This window comes from Pogona vitticeps, chromosome 4 (genome assembly GCF_051106095.1).
Source record: "Pogona vitticeps strain Pit_001003342236 chromosome 4, PviZW2.1, whole genome shotgun sequence".
In the NCBI taxonomy this organism is placed as follows: domain Eukaryota; kingdom Metazoa; phylum Chordata; class Lepidosauria; order Squamata; family Agamidae; genus Pogona; species Pogona vitticeps.
The window spans coordinates 75,825,357-75,846,050 of NC_135786.1; the positions used below are offsets into that span (position 1 = coordinate 75,825,357).

A 20,694-nucleotide genomic window follows, 5' to 3' on the forward strand; every position below is an offset into this window, starting at 1 on the left:
ATTCAGCCAGCCAGTGAGGCTAATGCTAACCTTTGACATTAACAAAACTTATGAAGCTTTTAAAAGTACCTCATTATATAATATGGATATAATATAAGTGGTGTGATAGCCCCCATCTGCAACTTGTTGCTCCCCCTGGGCCCTGAAGAGAGGACTGGTCTACCAACCAATACAGCAGAGAACTTGGTGACTGTGGAACCTGAACCACCGATGAGGGCAAGGGATAAGGAGCCCAAGGCAAAGGATGCCAGGACTCAAACTGAGTTCCTGCCCCTGTTTGTGGCCCCAGAAATCCCAGGGGCAGGCAGGCAACCTCTAGGGGAAACCTCCCAACTGTATTCCTGACAGATGGGGGATGTAAAATTGGCCTTGCCATGGCACAGGAGGAACCCACCACCAGAGAGAACCTGCATGTAGGAGACTTGCCAAACAGAGGAGAGTCAAAGACCCCTTTCTAACCCCAAAAGGGCAGAAGGAGACACCCCAGAAGAAGAAACCTTCTCAAGGTCTTACTGGGCAAATAACTCCCACCTAGGAAGTGGGACTACATTTATAAAGAAGAACCTGGAATGGGGTCCTTGTCTGGTTTAGGGTTCCTAAGGGAAAGGAGGAGAAACATGAGACCCCCCCAGCTCCCCCAAAAAAACCTGCCCTACTGGGGGAAACAGAAGGTTTAGACAGAGCAGCAGTCTAGCTAAAAGCCTGAGGGACCTACCACAACTCAGCTCTGAACTTGATGGAGAAAGAGGCAATAAGAACACCAGCACTAGGAGGAGAAAGAAGCAAAGGCAATGGCCAACCCAGGACCACCCTGAAGAGACTCCCAACCCACTGCCCTGTGGACATACTGCCCCTCACTGTTGATGGCAGGGAACCATTTGGACTAGGGGCCTTGGCTCCAATACCCACAAGGGCTTCAACAAATAAAATTAAGGTTGGGAGAGACATTCTGCATCCCTCGGTGAAGAGAACGGAGGAATCACAGGGTGTATATAGTGATGTAATCCTCCTGAAAGAACTGGGCAAAGGGAAGTTAAGTTATTGTATGTTAATCCCTTCCCTGTTATAATTAACCCTGTTTTGTTGCAACACTTGTGTTCTGAGTTCATGGAACACAAGAAGCCAGCCAGGGCTGACACAGCTTATATATAACTCATAAGAAAGACCACCATACCTCAGTAATTTGTTAGTTTTTATTGCATTTCTTGTTAAGGTGCTTGTTAGTTTTCATTACTGTTGGCAAAGGGGAAAAAAAACCTCAGAATTCGTAAGAGAATAGCATACAAATTCAATTCAAGATGTCTCTAAAATGCCCTTAATTAGTAACTTTAAAGCAACTAATAAAAAGCTGTAGATAATTGTGCTACATGTAGATAATAAAACTGTGTGACTGTATTCTATTTTTAGAAAACTAGACTTTGATATTATATATTATTTTATTTGGACACCTAAACTATTTATTCTCTGAGCAGGTTTAGAATATTAAATTATTAAATATATTACATTATTCATGCCATTTATTTTTCTGAAAAAAGATACATAATAATGCACACTTTGGGGTCGTAATTCACACAGATTAAACAGAGGTGCCCCCCTTACCTTGAATGCCCGACCTTAGGTCTCAAGATCCAATATACGGAAAGCTCAAATAATTTGTTGTGTGGAACATCTGTCTTCCTGAGTTTATGGAATGTGCACATTAAGCTTTTAAGTGTAGAAAGACCACCATCTATACTTATTGATCATAATGACAGCTGCTGCCACATGATAATCTCATCAGTTTTATGAAACTTGAAACCATATAATGCTGCAATTTTATATTCAGCATAAGCAAACCTATAGTTCTAGAACTTTATATTGTCCTAAAAATTCATTCTGTTTTCTTTTTTAAAATATATTTTCTCTAGGTCCTCCTCCAACAGCAAGCCCAGGAACATCGTGAGTTTTTAATATCTTTAATATATTTTAAATATATATATTTTATTACGAGGAGGGGGTAACCTATGTTTGAGCTCATGGGCGGGTTTCAGCATGTTTATTAGTAATCTGGTGAGAAATGCCAGATTACTCATAAACGTGTTTGAACTTGCTTATGGGTTCAAATGTAGATTGCAGAGAAAATATGAAATGTCATAGGAATCCTTCCCCTACTTATTTTTGTCATTACTAAATGGATATGGGTATTGATATTTACACATCTACATTCTTTATTTTTATGTGCTCTTAAATCATTGTAGTTCCAAACCAGGCATTTTGGCTGGTTGCTCCAAATAAACTAGAAATTAGAACTAAATACAAACCTTTGTTTCACATGCTGGCTTGTTGGTAAACAACAGATCCAGAGACCTGATTCAGAGTCATGGTAAAGTACATCTATAGTATACAATTATAGCAATTGAAATACACTTTAACCATGATGGCTTCATATCGTGTAAACCTGGGATCAGCATTTTGGTTTACAATTCTGTGTTAAGATTTCAGGGATGGGGTCTAGGACTCTCTGAAAAAGAATCCCCTCACTAAACTACAAATCCTTGTATACAAATATTGAACAGGATACTGGCCATATTTGAGGGCAACCATGATGTCACTCTAGGAAAGGTTTTGTATCCACTTAGTCCTTTTCTTCCTTTTTTTCTGATTTAAATCACCATTAGCTGCTGTTTGGTCAGCGGGGGTGAAAACACAGTTCTCTGTATCATGACTGAATTTCCACCTAGTAAAGAAAATGATAGAGATTGGATAGGATATTGTAGCACATAGACTATGAGTCACATGTAGCCTCTTCCCACCCATATTTGTGCTCCCGTAGAAAAAAATATATAGCCAAAATATAAAACAGAAGCTACCACACAAGTGGTATTTAAAAAAATACACACAACCGTGTGTACTCCACTTGCTGTGTCTTGTTTATGCCAAAATATATGTTTCATTAAACCAAGAGTAGATGGACCATTTTCAGTTTAATTTGGAAGAGATGCATCAGCCCTCAGCAGGCCCAGAGGCTGAAAATTTGCAGTTGAAACCCTGAGGTCTGATTACGCGCCATACAAGGTAAAATTAAAAAATGTTAGAATGAATAGTTCAGTTCTGAGCAGTGTTTCACCTGTTATTCCTGACAGTATTATTGAATACCCACTGCTCCACAGTTATTGAATACCCACTGCTCCACAGTTATTTTCTTTCAAAAAAAACCAATTAAGCATCTATTCACAGATATCATGGAGGGCAATGGATAGTTTGGTCCTTCATGGAGAAGAAATACTACCAGCTCGGGGACTGAGTACCTTGATTATATGAAGTATTGAAAGAACTGAAAAGAACTTGAATTCTCAAGGTCTCAGAGTTTGGGGGGGGGGAAGAGAGTTAATTGCGTTAGGCTATAATAAATGCAATATACAAAATGAGACTAAAGTTTGGAAAGTGAGGCTTTAAAAAAATCAGCCTGAGATGTGATCGTATCAGGTTTCATCTCTTGGGATGTAGAGTCAATTACCTTTCTCCATCCTTATGGACAAAGGATGTTGGTCCCTGAGACAGCTATCCATTGCAATGGGCACTTAGTCAGGAGTAAGCCTCATTTACTTTGATGGGTTTTTCATCTGAAGTAATTTGTATATGGCTGCACTGAAAATGTACTTCATTGTAAGGCAGATTTCCACTCCCTTCCACCTTTAAATTACTAGCAACTTTCTTTGTTCCAACAAGCAACTTTTTAAAATTTCTCATACTGTTACAGTCCTCTCCTAGTAGCAATTCATTATTTTGCTGCACATTGAAATCAGATGTAATGTTCATGACCCATGAACCAGCCTTCTCTTCTAATGGCCTTAAAACTGTATTACGTCTTTAATCTTTGAGCCATTTGACTGCTGCCATGATGGATCAGCAGTCAGAGGAGAGATAGAACAGTCTGCTGTAGCAAGAGCAGCAACCACTGTAGACATGGCACAGCAGATTCCAAAAGATAAGAGGATTTCTTAAAATGGGGGTAGGTATTTTCAGCCTGGGAAAATGGTAGAAGCACTAGTCTTTTTTTTAATCTTCATGACATTTTGCCTCCTTTTCCACTTCTTATATCATTATCCTAGACTTGATGGTGCGTTTACACCAGTATAAATCAAATGTAAGCCTGGTTTTTAAAAAAAGCTTTGAAGTAATTCACATTGCTCACGTTGTGAGAAAAACAATATTAAGTTAAATTAAGTGAGAGGGAAATTTTCCTCTTTAATATAAAAAAGAAAAACAAACTTTTCATTATGGACTAAGTGCAGATTAGTCCTGTCAAGAGTAAACTCATTGAAACCAATGGGATTGAAGTTAGTTATGACTGAGAAGTCCCATTCATTTTAAGAGGTCTAGGTAGGACTAACATTAGATTTAGCCTTATGTTATGTTGCCTTAACAGGCACTGATTTAGCATGTCTCCACCTTGTGCATGTACAAATTTGAAATCATTTCTAAAAGTCGTCTGCATAAAAAAATATGTTCCACCCTAATCCTATAGCATAATGACTAAATATGTGGGCTGTGGTCTCTGCCTCTTACCTGAAGTAGCAGTGGGGTGTATATAATAATGTTGGTAATTAGGCATATCAAGGTAAGGATCCTCTTCATTAGGCTACCCTGCTAGCCCTGTCTCCAACATCATATCCACCTCCAGGGTCCATCCCCATCATATGCTGTATGAAGACCTGAATTTGGAAAAGGGAAACTGGCTGCAGGCTTGGTGAGAGACTAGGTTCTTGCCTGTATGGAGAAGCCATCACCAATGTAAAATTGTTCAGATACTTATCCAGAACAGGGACTTTTGGGCCCAGAGAAGTGGGTGTAAAGCAGGCAGTGGGGCCAGCAGGGCAACACACTTCCTTTAACTCACTTGGAAACCTCATCATCCTATTGACATATGCAATTTGAAATGCTCTGAATCCTCAGAATGAATTCCACAACCTATGACATTTTACACGGTTATTCATTCGTTATATTTACATTCAGCCCTTCAGCCAAGGAGGTGAAGGTAATGGTCTTCTCCTCTTTTATGTTTGAAGCAACCTCTGATATAGGTTAGGGGTTCACTAAGTTGCTCCAATGACCTTCATGGCTGAATGGGGGTTTGGATTTGTTTCTGTAGTGTGGAGGAACCTATCAGGTCTTTGATAAAGTTTTTGCGATGCTATGTAGGCAGCAAAAATAGAAGGTGATTAGGCTCCTTGAAACATGATGGATGGGCTGCTTTTCCCTTGATGAATTACGATAGCTTTATGCTAGAGAAATCCAAAGTACTGTGTGTAACACCCTATTATTTTTGTATATTGCATTATAGAAATTCAGTATTCATAGGCATGAATGAAAATCCATTTTTTAAAGAAATGAATTCCTTTAATGGGATGAAGGATTATGGGAATTATCATCCCCCAAAAGTAACTTTTTCAAGCATACAAATCTGAAACCTTGTCACTCTATTTGATGTTATAATGGTTCTCTTGTAGAACATCTCCACAAAATATATGCAATAAGTTAAAATTACAAGCTGCCTTTATTTTACATACTTTGTGGAACAGGGCAGGAATTCTGCACATATAAAAGCTGATTGTTCTGCTCTGGCTACACATTTTGCTTTGTCAAAGTAGACTTTGTTAGCACGCTGAAAGCATAGTCTTAATGATACTCTGAAGTTTATTACTTTGTAAGTGTCTGTTGACTGAAAGACAGTTTGCAAATGGTGAATTATACTCATTCAAATAGTGACTAATCTGATGGTGAACCATTGTCAAAATTAATGGTGTGTGTGTGGTTCCCATTTCTAATTTGGCAGCTAAAGACAGAAATCGAGCAGTCAGATATTCTGTAGGGCTAGTGTAGCTCTAGATTCAGTTCATGTTTGCAGTAAGAATGGTGTGTTGGCACAACATAAGCTAGTTGCTGGTAGACCAAAACGTCAAGATACTCATCTGTCAGAATTTAAGGTTGTGAAAACCTGCCAGTTCTGAGTTCATCCTGCCCCAGTTCCAGATCAGATTGCAGATCATTTTCTTTTTCCTGCACAAGCATCCATGTATATATTTTTCATGCATTTTTCCTGGTATGCATATTTTTCTTAAACATTTTTCCTAATGTGTGTATTTGTGTACATTTTGCCCATTCACTACATTATTGTTTTGTGCATTTTTGAAACACAGGCATTTTTTTCAGCATGCTTATCTTTCAAAAACACATTGTTTTATATGCATTTTTTCCCTTTGTTGAAATGGATTGGAAATGTTAGAACTATGCAAAACTATCCAAAGTGAGACATGAACCATCCTATTGTCAATCTTTGGAGGTATGAAAAGGGAAGTGCTAACCCAACACATGTTTTGTTCCTACTTTGGTTCAGTCTCCTGAGTGACAGAAGTGCCAATCAGTGCAATTTTAGAGTTTCTGAAATGGATATGTATACGTAGCCCCCAGTCCTCCATGCATTCCCTACTAGATCAGGTTGGTAGAGTAAAAGAACTTCAAACATCCCAGATGCCTTGCTGTACAAAGGTGTAAATCCTCTGTGTGTGTGTCTGTGTGTGCACACAACAGGAAACACCAAAACACACCATGTTTTACATAGTTGCAGGAATCGGGAAACTGCTGCATATATGAGAAGTTGTATTGCTTCCATTGTTATTTGACATTTAGTTAGTGAGTGAGTTAGTTAATCCATTTATTTCCATTTGGTCTCACAGCCTCGCCCCAATAGCCAGAACCCAAATGAATGTACATTTGTGTATTTCATTCACTTTCATGTGGGCTTACTGAATTTATTTCCTTTTTCTAACAGTATACCCTCAATGCCCCAAATTAAATAGTATGTGTGACCCTTGCATTTATGTCTATGTGGAGTGGGTTGAGGTAGGAATGAACTTGCAAATTTTGAGTCTTGTTTTTAAAAAAAGAGTGAAAAAATAGCCTTCCAGATCTTGGAACCAACTAACAAGAAGAAGGATGTATATGATTAGATCCATGACCCGAACCCAGGTGTGTGTCTTGTCACTCCACCATGCAACTCAGCCAAAGCCAAGAAGTAGGCCAAATCCAAGTGAACACACATGCCTTGTACTACATTCACTTTTATATGGACTTACTGAATTTGTTTTCCCCTCTAGCAAAATCAAAATCTCAAATTAAATAGTTTGTATACTGTAACTTTGAGTGTTATTTTAAAAATGAATGTTGGTAAGATCGTCATATGGCTGTTTCCAGATCTTGAAACCAGCTGACAGGAATGCAGACAAATATGGCCAGTTCAGTGGTCTGAAGTCAGTGATTCTACCACACAACTTGGCCAAAGCTGCTGGCAGGTAACATGTTTTGTCTCATAAAGTGGTTGACAAGTTCTCCAAAAGGCTGCATAAGGAGGAATATCAACAAAGCTAATTGGGAAAGAGTAAAATATCAATATTGCATCTACACCTTGAGGGAATTCTGACTAGAAATTGGATAAATAGGACATGGGGAGACAGTTTCTAAGGGAGGTCCAGTCAAATTGTGTCACATTTCTTGACCAGACCAGTGAAGACAGTGTCACTGTAGCCCAAGTGTTTGTGACAGATGGAAGTGCAAAATAAAATTAGCTATATACAGTACAAAATTCTGTAACAAGGCTGTTTAAAATGGGATTTGGGGTCCTTAAAAGCTCATGGAAGCTTTTAAGATCAGGGCCTTGAGTATACAATTGCTCAGCATGGCAGTTAACAATAGGACCTTTTGAAAATCACTAATTCATAGGGTCACCCCAGATGAGAGATAACTGGATGGCACATGACAACAGTTGGCTGTTGCTATAGGCTGCTGGATCAAAGTAATCAATAACAAAACAAGTTCATTTTTCAAAGTAATGTTCCAAGCTCTGGTAATGACACAGATATCCTTACACTGATGAATGCTTGGCATGTGTAGTGAGATTTAAAATCTGTCCCTGTTCAGGGCACAGGAGATATAACTGAGTATCTGGTTTAGGTATCTGGCCATGGGGGCAGACATAGGGAGTTCGATTCACCACTGTGTAGGCCAGGAGAGCCAGCCTATGTGGCCTTGGGCAAGCTGTACAGTTCCACAAGAAGGGATTGTTAAACCAATTGACTGGATAGCACATTGCAGTATTGTTATTATTATATCTGGAGAGATTATTGCTTGGCTGTTTCCCCTGCAAACTATTGGGATTATGTGAATCTACAATATAAAACATAGGCTGTATTAAAGAATTGGAACCTGTAGGTTTATGTTGTTCAGGTAGGATTTTTAGTATCTCTTGATTTTGATATCTATTTTCACAATTACAGCTTTTTGAGTGTAGGCTTTTGCCTAGTTTTGTGGTAGGCGAGGCAACTGCAAAACAATTAAATGAAAATCACTCTGTATTGTATAAATAATTATGGTGACGAGTGTAAGGTGTTTTGCTTTGCTTTGCTGCAATGAAGGAATAAAATATACAGAGTTTGACAAATGTTTTGCTTTCATGAGTTCTACCTCAGTCTTGTTAAAGCTGGTACTGTATGTCAGATGGTTAACTCTACCTCAGGGGTTTGGTCACCTTTCTCTCTGAGGTTTCATGGCAGAATGGGTGAGTCATACAAATGCAGTCTTCCTTCACCTTCACTCGTTCTCACATTAAATGTATCCTCAACATACCCACACCTTGGAACAATCGCCCTGTGTATGAAGATGGGGAGGTTTAACACCCTATATGGTGTGAAATGCTTTGATAATGAGACTGGTCCAGTGTCAGATGGTGACATTCTGGCTTCCAAAGGCCCTTGTTGCTGGGATGAAGAGTTGGGCCTTTCTCCATCTCATGAGGGAGAGAAAATGCTCGTTCCATTCCTCCAAAAATCCTTGGTGGACTAGAAGGAGCATAATATCAAGAAGAAGAAAGGTGTGCTCCCTCTATGAGGGGGGATTGTCTCAATAAAATGGCCTGTTTTGTTTGTTAAACAGCTGTTTGGCAGGCTGGGGGGAGCACAGTTTGCTCACAGGGGAATACATGTACCAACAACCCTCCCTTTGCCTCTTCCTCAGGCCACAGAGAAGGTCTGCTAAGGCCTATATGAGGCCCGCAGTTAGCTACGTTAAGAGTAGGTGTTTTACCAGCTGTCTGTCTGAGCCAATTCGTGTTTACTGAATAGGTGAGCCACTGTCTATTATGTGAAAACTTTGTAGCTGTCGTATACAACTCTCAGGGCAAATAAAAAGTTGACACACTTTGTCATTAGTTTATATACTATAGTCACGTATCACTGGTTATATATACTTTATCAATAATTAGCAAGCATATGAACAGGCAGGCAGGCTCATGAATGGATAGACAGATGGACGCAACACACCCACACACCCCTACAAGGAAGAATGAAACAATGTGTAAGCTGTGTGTGATGCTTGTCACTGACAGAAACCACATTACATTCTATCAACCTTATGTCATCTTGATTTAAATAAGAAAACAAAATGAAAACTCCATTCAACTCTGCCAGTGTTATCTGCTGGCCTATGCAGGTACCAGTCACATAAATTTTACATTCCAATGAGATGGTCTGCTTGTTGTCAACCTAAACTGGAAAGCTGGAAACACTCTTTAGGGTGTTCAAATTGAAAAGAAGAAACTGAAGATTTTGCATGTATTTTATTAGTTATAATCTCTTGTCGTGAAGAGTCAGAATTAGCAGAGTTTCACTGCAGAGGAGTAGGCCCCCAAGCTGGGTCTTTCCAGTGTTCTGGACATCTTGTCATACAAACTGCACCCACATCAGCTTCTTGTATCTGCTGGACGGGATTTGGCACTCAATAAAACGCTAATTTTATGGTAGTGGCATGGACAAGACAGACTTTAATTAGAGAGACCATGAATACATATGCAATGAATGTGGTTCTAATCACCCTTGTCACTGCTAATGCCCAGGCAAAAAACAAACCCTTTTCTACTTTTAAATTTCTCTTTTTTTCTCTCTGCCCCCCCCCCCTTAAACCACAAAAACTGCTCAGGAGCTCATTAGCAGTTTTGGAATTCTTCTGAAACACTAACATAAGCACTAATATAAATGCCTGGTATCTTCTTGAGTCTCCTCAGTTACTTCTGGCCAACCTTGCACTTGTGACTGCTGCAGAGGACCAAAGTTATGATTCAAATATAGGGTGTTAAAAAGATTGTGTTCCTCTTGCAACAAACAAAGAAGTATGTTCTTATGATCACTGATGTTCTTTCCTTCACAGATCTCTTTTCATCCTCTTATGTAACATGGTGTCTGTCAGTGACAGACATCACACACAGCTTTCTCACTGCTTCAGTTTTCCTCATAAGTATATGTAGGTGCAAGTTTCTCTCTGCCCATCCGTCCGTCCATATATATGCATCCCTACCTTCTCTTCTGTGAGAAATGTAAAATATATAGTGGTACCTCTACTTACAAACTTAATTCGTTCCAGAACGGTGGCCGTAAATTGAAACGTTCATAAGTAGAAGCACCATTTCCCATAGGAATGCATTGAAATCCGATTAATCCATTCCGGCTGAAGAAAAATATAGTCCCCAAAAATAAATAAAAAATAAAAAATAAAACACTGCAAGCCCCTGGGGCTACAAAAAAAAAAACACCAACAAAACAAATAATAAACAAACATAACCCCATCAGCCCAATCCCACCCTGCAAAAGCCACCCAAAACAAAGCAGCACCTTACCTCCAGCCGCCGCAGCCAGGCCGGGGCTTCTCTGCTGCCGCCACAGGCTTTCCCTGGGTTCTAGAAGCCTGGTAGACCAGCCCTACCAGGGGAAGCCCTCCGCTGGTAGGGCCGGTCTATCAGCCTGGAAAAGCCTGCATCGGCGGCACGGCAAACCCTGACCCGGCAGCAAATGGCGGCAGAGAAAGGCAGCAATTGGGGCAAACCCCAGGAAAGCCTCTCATGGTGGTGGAGAAGCCACGCAGTGGAAGAGAAAGGTGGTGCTTGCGGCAAACCCCAGGAAAGCCTACGGCGGCGGCGCTAGAAGCCCGGGAGGCTGAGCCCAGCCAGGATGGTCCGGCGGCTCACCTCCCGGCGGTGGTAGCAGCAGCCCGGGAAGCCCGGGAGGCTGAGCTTCCCTCTTCCTAACCATTGGGGCAAAAGAGCTACAGAGAAGCAGTCTCTTCACCATGAAAGGTTTGAATTTCCCGCCCTTTCCCCCTGCCTTTTTTGTTCATATCTTGAAGCTCCGGCTGCAAGTCGAACCAAAATTTTGCAGCCGGAGCTGTTCGTAAATTGGATCGTTCGTAGGTAGGGACGTTCGTAGGTAGAGGTTCCACTGTATATACATTGTGTGAAATATATATATATATTACAAGCATTGAAGTACAGATTGCAGTGAGGTAGGTGGGGCATTTAGCATTGTTTTTCTCATCTGGAATTTACTTCAGACACTTGTGATGTTAAATTATATGTTTAAAAAATGGATTTGCTGCTCATGAAAGGGAAAACGTAATTCAGGTACTTCAGTGCCTGAAGCCTTACAACACAGAATCTTGTTAAGTCTTGTTTGCCAAATGCAATGAATAATACTGAATGGCAACTTTGGATTGTCGTTACATTATGGGCTCAAATATCTTATTCTAATCTCTGAATTCTGGGCATCTCAGCTCTTTGAAACCAGACCTTTAGGCACACACCTTGAGTTGCTACACAAAAGCCACCATGATCCTTGACTGATTGACACACAAAGTGGAGGTGAAAGGTTACATTTTCGTCTCTTCTAAGAAGTTGCAACTAAGACCTTTAAAAAGCAGAGATCTGTATCAGCCATGTTTATATAAACACTTTGAGGAAATCCTTAAATTGTTCATTTGACACTTGTATTAAAAGAAAAAGAAAAAGTTTGTTATTTTTATCCCAGTTTCTCATATTAGAATGAAAGAGGGAGAAAAATCTTGGAGTTTTGTGAGGAGACCTTGGAATATAAACCATGTATTTCCTTCCCTTCTGTTTCTATATTATTAAATAGGAGCAAAAGTTGTTTTAACAATAACAGGCCCCAAACAGTTAAACATGGACTTGTAGCAACTATGATACAGTTATTGGTTTGGATTTAATGCAGTAGATCGCAGGGAGTGAACGCCATTAATGCTATTTGAGGAGGGGCAGGAAATAATAATCTGAGCCATTTGGGAGGTTTCCTTCTGGAAGGGTGTTCTGTTCATATGATGACATAGTTTCAAAACTCAAGAGGCAGCAAAGAAAACAAGAGGACTGGGCAGAAGAAACTTGTGAATGTGTCATTCTATCCATGTTTCCATTACAGCAAAATTCAGCCATTAAAACTGTTAACAGTGGGCAGATGGACTTTTGAAGGTCTGGCCATTTCAGCTGGCAAGTTGCTGCAAGCTTGGGACTTTTATAATCCTTAGCTGATGGATGAAATTAAGATAATCATTTTTACTTAACCTGCCTGTAATTTTTAGAGTTCTAGTGCTGCCGGCAGGGGAGTGGTAGATACATCAATACAGCACAGAAGACTTGGGCTTGAAAAACTAACTTAGAATTTGATACATGGCCCAATACTGTGGGAGTTGCTGTGAGTGTAAAATGAATGAATTCACTTTTTAAAACTGTTCACATGACTCCAATGCCACTTCAAATCAGCCCTTTTTGCTCACAATGCAGTTTTTTCCCCCTGCCACTGGGCGGCTTCTACATTTTTCAAGCTGGAACAATTCAAAGGGACTTTTCCCCTGTGATCGGTTGTCCCATTCTCCAAATGACCTGGGAGTATGACTATGGGTGGTATTCTGGTGACCTATGAAGCCGGGCATGATGTTCTGGACAGCAAGAACACCCATCCACACAATCTTTCTCCTTAGGTACTCTCAAGTAATTTTAATATATATATTTTTAAAACAATACTTTAGTGAGTTTAGCACTAGATTGCTTCTGCAGAGACCATTTAAAAAAAAAATATGAAATAGAAACAACTCTGATAAACTGCAGCAAACTGCTTTTTCCACGGTATGTGTTTGTATGTTATGGAGAACTTTGGCAAACTGTCCCTTTTCCCTTAGCATTGTGCAACAGTTTGCCAGGTAGGTGGGGCTCATCAGCCATGGAAGGCAGCCCATCTAGGAAAAGGAAAACTCCGATTTCAAACCTCCACTGCCTTGTGGCCATATTCACTCATGGAAAAGGCTTCAGGAGTTAACCTTGAGGCAAAATGCAGAGCCGGAGTCCCGTAGACAGTTCGTGCTGTTCTGCCAACTCCTGCGACGTCGCTGGAACCAGTTGTATTGGCTCTTGCCTTTCCATTTGACCATTTCAGCAATGTGGAGAGGAGGGATCTGCTGCTTGGGTAACAGCCTATCCTCCATATTACTTTACCCAGGCTTCATGCTCTGGAGAGGACACTCCTCGATTCAGAGCATGTTACCATAGTCTCTCGAGACTGAAAGATGCTTATGATGATGTGCAACAGTTTAAACAAGCCCATCGGCTTTACAATGAACCATAAAAGGAAAGCCAGGGATCAGCAGAGGGTGGGATCAAAGGAAGTGGAGCTATGGGCTACAGCATGGAGCAAACTGCATCGGACTGAGAAGCCAGTGTGGACACTGGCATCAAAACAATACATGGTCTCCACCGTGTCAAAGTTTACTGCACCTTCAAGAAAAAAGTAGATTCATTCTAATCCAGGAAAAATTTGAGGCCAGTTCTATTAGTTAGTAACTGCATATGATGGAGCTAGAAACTGATCTACTGAAAATACATGATTTTTACACTCCACACCATAAGAACACCAGATTTATTTCCCAGGGAGAAAGTCTTAATTTGTCCTTCTGAATCTGACTTCACTGTTAAAGCATATATAATCTGTGATGGCATGAAGAAACCCAAAACAATCATTATATCAAAAACAACAACAACTACTACTACTACAATCTTTTGTGGAAGGTTACCTTATAATAAAGTGAGAACATTTCATAACAGATGCCTAGTGATGAAAATCACATTAAACCTAATAAGAAGCCAGTAAAACTGGATTCACTTTTTTTTTTCCCAACAGAACAGGGTATGTGGTAGGTTATGTGGCCTATGCCAGTGCAGTTCAAAGCTAACAAAGCTGCCCATTGTTGTAAAGAAGTGTCAGTCTTGCAAACTTCATCTTAAATAAGTTTACCTTGTGCTTTGCTGATCTTTGGAGTAAGCAGCAGTCTCAGTCTTTGGGAATGTGTTTATTCAGTCTAGTAAAAACATTAAAGAGGGGAAATAAATCTCTAGTGACCTAAACTGCTTTTCACTGCTGCTATAAACTATAGAACATTTAGAAGAGACTTCCAGAGTAAAGATAATATAGTTTGCATAGTCTGTATGTACACTCTGCTCTTGAGTGGTAGCTGCAGAGATCGGTTGCAACTTAACATTACTTCATCACAAAATCATTAAGGATACGGATGAAAAATTATAAGGCATGACATCATTTAATCTGCTAATTAAAGCCATGCACAGTGCTACAGAGTTTGCAGAGTTAAAGTAGTATAGTGGCAGATAAGTAATGCTAAGAGTTGCTATCAGAAGTTCAGTTGCTGTAAAAGAGGGTTAAACATTGTGTCAAGTTTATTGACCTTGTTAGCAGTAGCGACAACAAAAATGTACACAATTATTTCTGTGGGAAAGAAAAACATTTTCCTGCTCTGTTATTAGTTTGATAGTTCTGTTTGATTCCAATTTTCAGACAAAAAACCCCCGAAGCCACAGGAGACAAAAATGTTGTGGCACATTAAAGACTAATTGCTATATTTCAGTGTCACACTGATTCACAAAAGCTCACATTAAAATATAGCAGTCAGTCTTTACTTGTGTAATTGGCATTTCTTCCAGTATTTCATTTTTATTCCATATGTCTGATGAAGTGGACTTGTCCACAAACACTCACATTAAAATATGATAGTCTTTAAGGTCCAACATGCTTTTGTTTATTTTGTATGGTTTCTTTGGATTTTGCATGATATACTTGCACAGACTAACATGACTACCTCTTCTAAAATAGCCTTTAAGGAGTCACAGTGTTTCTGTCTATTGTATTCTCGAAGGAGTGTTTCTGTCTTTTGTTTTGTTGCTGTTTTGATTTTTTTTAGTCTGTTATTCCATTTATTAGACATCTAAAATCTATGAAATGAATTTCCCTTTTTATCTTATACTAATCATTAGAAAATTGTTCTGTTGGGTGCAAACATGGATACACTCTGACACAACAATCTGTAGGCTGGTGATCTGGGTTTAAGCTTAAATTTCACCTCTGCTAACAGAGCAACTACATCATTTGGTCTTGTTCCATTTTTGCTTTATTTTAGGTAAATGTTAAGATATACAATATTTCCTCTGTTGTGAGAACAGGTGGATACTAATCATGGCAAAATCAGGTCTAACTGTCCATTCACAGAACTAGAGATGTAGAATTACTATGTTTCCCTGAAAATAAGATAGGGTCTTATATTAATTTTTGCTTCCCCCCCCCCAAAAAATCACGCATTAGGGCTTATTTTCAGGGGATGTTTTATTTTTTTTTTCATGTACAACAATCTACATTTATTCAAATACAGTCATGTCATCTTCTTCTGGTTGCTGCGCAATGGCGGAGGGTGGGATTTCACTTAACTGGGGCTTATTTTGGGGGTAGGGCTTATATTACAAGCATCCTGAAAAATCATACTAGGGCTTATTTTCAGGGTAGGTCTTAGTTTTGGGGAAACAGGGTAGCAGTATTTATTTTGTTTCACTCATAAATTTAACGTTTCTTGTTTTGGTAGCATATAGGCATCTTTTAAAAAGTAACAGTTGGCTGAGGCTGCAGTTTATTTTTTAATGCATTTGTAAAATAGATGTTCTCCATTACTAGGCCATGATAAGCATTTCCCTTGATATAAGCCAGCTTTCTGTCCAGCCCTAGACTGCAGCTTTTGTACTTGATAAAGTGCAACAGCCCAAATGTACCATAGCAGAGTTTATTAAAACAAGGTTTTCTTAAAGAGACAGCCTCTTTGAAGCATCTCTACAACCACAAGCTAGATAAATCAAATTAGTGATGTACATGGTTTACTTGTAGCAGTTAAAAATATCATAAAAATATACCTTGTCATGCAACTTTTTACAAAATAGCAGTAGCCTTGTTGTTTGTTTGTTTGTTTGTTTGTTTGTTTGTTTGTTTGTTTAACTTATATGCCGCCCACTCTACCCAAAGGTCTCTGGATTGTGTACTTCCTGATGGGGTGGTTATTCGTTTGTTTGTTTGTTTGTTTTTTAATTTATATTTAAAAACGACATAAACTGAAACCACTTCTACATTGCATTATATCAATTCCGCTAACATTGAAATAGCAGCTTGGTTCTCCTTTTGATTTTCTTACATTCTGCCCTATTTCTCTCCAGAAACACATTGATTCTTCTCTAGGTTTGTTTGTTTTAAAGACCTCCTTATCACTGTGCAGTGATCTGAAATGTTTTTGGGGAAAAAAACTTCTCTACTCCATTACTTCTGACCTAACCCAAAACAGTCACCTTATATATCACGTATCCCATAGCTACTAACTCTAAATCCAAATGTCACACTAGTGAATGTCTACTATTACAACAGGACCTACTTTCCATCCTCTCCTCCCACAGGCCTCTGTTGCTCCCTAAACCTCCTCAGGGCAGTTTTGGAGTCCTTTGGAGCAGCTTGTGAATGAACACATGGGACCTCTACTGAAGGTTAAAGAGGTTTATGTAAGAACCAAAACGTTTGGGGGTGGGGTGGGGAGAGACATCAGTTCTAGTACAATGTATATAAATGGCAAACCTCAGGTTTATGGCTCCATATAGTTCAGCTTTCCTTGGTGAGGGAATAGTAAGACCCAAGCCCAGTGACCAAGAATATTTGAAAGGAAGGACTACCCAGAGTGGACACCAAGAATAAAACAACTTATAGCTTGGGTATGCTCATGGCTGTCTGTGATGGTGCTGGACTTCATCCTGCACCTAGGCATAGGAATCATTAATATTTTTCACCATTTCTCATTTCCATTTCTTATGCTCACTAAAAGAATTACGATTTGTTAATTTTGAAGAAAACAGATGTGTAATCTTCTACCTGAGTTAGTTCCATTTATGAACTTAGTGGCCGGTCTTAATTTTCACTGAAGCCTATGTTCATAGTTGTTTGTTGCCTTAGGAATCAATTTCTTATCTCAAGAGTAATCACTCTTTTTTCCAACTCTTGTTTAATATAATTCATGAGATCCTTAAAGCTGACCAGTTATTCCTCATGGAATAGCTTCTATTTATACATGTCTATCACAAGTGGAATTTATGAAAGACACATAACTTATGCAAAGTTCTAATGTTTTCACAGTTGTTAAACTATTCCATCTATTTTAACTAAAAGAAACTGCCTATAAGACTCTGGGACTCAACAGCTGACCTAAGTGATGTTTAAAAATCAGTCTCTAATGTAAACACACCCAAGATAATTTAGCAGAAGAAGCCAAAAGTTGACTTCACACCATTATATATATTCACGTAATATATTATATTCATCTGTTATATATATGAAAAATATAATTGCAACAACTTTAACAAGTTTTAACAGCTATTTAAATGAACTGAATAGATATCTGAAGAGACTGTATACAAGGAAATAAAATCAACAACTTTAACACTTTAATCTACAGTAGCAACTCCTGTTCATTAATTGTGGCACTGCTTGTTACATACAGCACTGATGTTACCTGTCTGTCATGGGTTTGGAGGGAAAGTTCCATCCTATGGGGAGTGGAAGGCGGGACATCAGGAGGAGGGGCTGTACTGTATATATATGTGGAGCGTGTGTGGTGAAGTTCAGGAGACGCTGGGATGTGACGAAGCAGCAGCTGGGAAGAAGAAGCTGGTGTGGGAGTCTGTGTGTCAGACAGGGTACTACTGTGTGTCAGAGTACCAACCTGATAGGTTCAGGTGTCTGTTGGTTAGCCAGAACTGATAGGTTCAGGGTCTGTGCTTCAAGTTAAGGGTTCTGTGTGAACCAAACTGTATGCATGTATGAATGAGAATAAGCCACGTTACTTTATCTTATTCACCTGATTATTTTATTTTCCCTGTGTGTTGTATTTAAATAAACCTTGTTCTTTTATTGTTTAAAAATCCATCCCTGGTCTGTGTGACTTCTTACAGGGAATGGTTGGTGGCAGCTTAGTTAATGTGTGGCAGATCCCAGTAGGTCTGGGTTTGTCACATTGATTGGTGTCCAGCGTGTGGGATACGACTGGTCCAGTTGTCCAGTGGTACAGCAAAGCCTTGGCAAGTGTGCCCAGAGCAAGGGGGGTCTAGTCAGGGACAATCTGAGGCGCGTAGGTAATCTTCTAGGTGTACCTCACGGGGAGGTGCGCTAGTGGAAGAACGTGCCAACTGGGGAGACTAGATTAGGGTGCTCTGAGGCAGCCTGTTTTTGGCGGGAAAAAAGCTGAGGCAAAACTGTGAAATAACAGTGATCTAGCCTGCCTGCTGAGAGGCCCAGCAGAGGGGGGTAGACTCCAACTTGCTACAGTTGCAAGTTAAGTGCTGAAGGACAGCAGCAATCTCTAGGGAAAGCTGGTTCTGAGGCAAAAGGAAAAAAAAAAAGTGGTCGTTTTATTTTGAGGCTTGACTTTTTAAAGCAGCCTGTTCTGGGGGGGGGGATTATGCCCTTGACTCGAAGCCAAATGGCAGAAATGGGTGAAGTGAAAGACCCCCAGGTAGACCAAGGTTCTGAGGATGAATTGGGCTCAGTGCAGGGTGACAGCACGGGAGAACAGACCTTAGAACTCAGAAAAATGCTCCTAGCCCAACAGCATGAATTTAGAATGAGACAATTGGATAGGGAGGCCAGAGAAAGAGCTGAAATCAGTCAGGCAGAGGCAGATGCCAAGGAAAGGGGAATGGCCATGAGGATAAAAGAGATGGAACTGAAACACAGAATTAGAATGGCACAATTAGAATTAACATTCCTCAATAAGAGAAATAACAATTTATCAGTTGAAGAAATTGCGGAAAGAGAAAAGTATGAGGCTCAGGCCAGACAAAGTGAGCAAGATCTTGAAAAATATAATCAGCAAAAAGACATTAAATTAAAAGAAATCAGAGATAAGACTGAAGAAAAAGTAAAAGAGATAAAAGCTAGGGCTGAGGAAGAAATTTTACAGATCAGGGCTGAGTTTGAGGCTAAGCAAAAGGAGCTGGATTTGAGAATAAAAGAGAAGAAATTGCAGCTAGAAAAGAAACCAAAAGAAGGCACACAGGTTAAGGCACAACGTCAAAACCTGAATTATTCTGAAGAAAACATGAGGGAAACATGGGACCCTAAGTACTCCAAAGGGTTAGTTCAGAGCCCGCCAAAAATGGGCGGCCATTTTGTTGATAAAACTTCTGGGCAGAGCCAGTCCAGGAACCAGATTTTGGAGGGAAAACCAAAACCAGAGGAGAAAGACTCCAAGTACAGCAGAAAATGTTATTTCTGTCAGGGAAAGGGCCATCTAATCTCACAGTGTGAGAAATTGAAGCAGCTAAAAGGAATTGTGCCTCATGATTTGAGTGGAACCAAGCCAAAAGCGGTGTTCTGTGTCCAGAAAGAGCAAAGCTCCTTGCAACTGAGGGAGCCTGTTGCCATGGCTACTCAATCTGGAACAGTGACATCTGCTGATCAGGCTGAGGAAAATGGTCCTCTTGTGGAGGTCAAGCGCTGCTTGCTAGTGAGAACAGATTCACAGTTGTTTGAGACAGCAGGGGTGGACGTAGGAATACTTGACCATCAGTATCGGGGGCTGCGGGACACTTGTTCTCAGGTGACCCTGTGCCATCCAGATATTATTCCTAGGGAATATGTAATCCCAAATGAGAGCATGAAGGTGGCAGGGATTGAGGGGCAGATAATCTCACTGCCAGTCGCGGAGGTACCTGTCAACTTTCAAGGCTGGAGGGGAGTTTGGCGGCTAGCGATTTCATCGACTCTGCCAGCAGCCGTGCTCGTGGGAAATGACCTGGCTGAACATGTGAAAAGGGTGCTAGTGATTACACGCTCACAAGCCACCACGGGGACAGTTCAGGGGGGTAATGATGAGCCAGAGACGGAAGCAGGTGGGGGGAGTTCAGAAGCTGTGGTGGAAACCTTAACCACAGACAGCAGATTTGGACAGGAGCAAAAGGCAGACGCCACTCTCCAAAAGTGTTTTGAACAGGTGACTGACGCCCAGCTAACACCTGAAACCCCAGTGAGATTTCTGGAGAAAAAGGGGATTTTGTATATAGAGACCCTGAGGAATATCTCAAAAGGGGGAGATGGGATCAGAAGTCAGCTGGTGGTACCTGAAAAGTATCGCCCCATGATCTTACAAAGGGGGCACTCTGACATGTTTGCTGCACACTTAGGGGTGAACAAAACACAGCAGAGAATCACACAGAATTTTTACTGGCCTGACATAGGGAAACAGATCAGGGAGTTCTGTAAACAATGTGATGTGTGTCAAAGGCAGGGGAATAGCCGCGACAGGACCAAAGCAAAGTTGTGCCCTTTGCCTGTGATTGACACTCCGTTCAAATGCATAGGGGTGGATATTGTGGGACCTTTGCCCAAGGCCACAAAGAGGGGGAACAGGTTCATTCTCACCATTGTGGACCATGCCACAAGGTACCCTGAAGCCATACCCTTGACT

General features: G+C 40.3%; 1 protein-coding gene across 1 annotated transcript in view; it reads left to right on the forward strand.

Moving 5' to 3' along the window:
* Nucleotides 1–20,694, forward strand: part of ROR1 (receptor tyrosine kinase like orphan receptor 1) — a 232,369-nt gene that overhangs the window by 182,606 nt on the left and 29,069 nt on the right. The window contains exon 4 of the mRNA XM_020813774.3: nt 1,908–1,938. Coding sequence (XP_020669433.3) covers nt 1,908–1,938 — 31 coding nt within the window. The remainder of the gene's footprint in view (nt 1–1,907; nt 1,939–20,694) is intronic.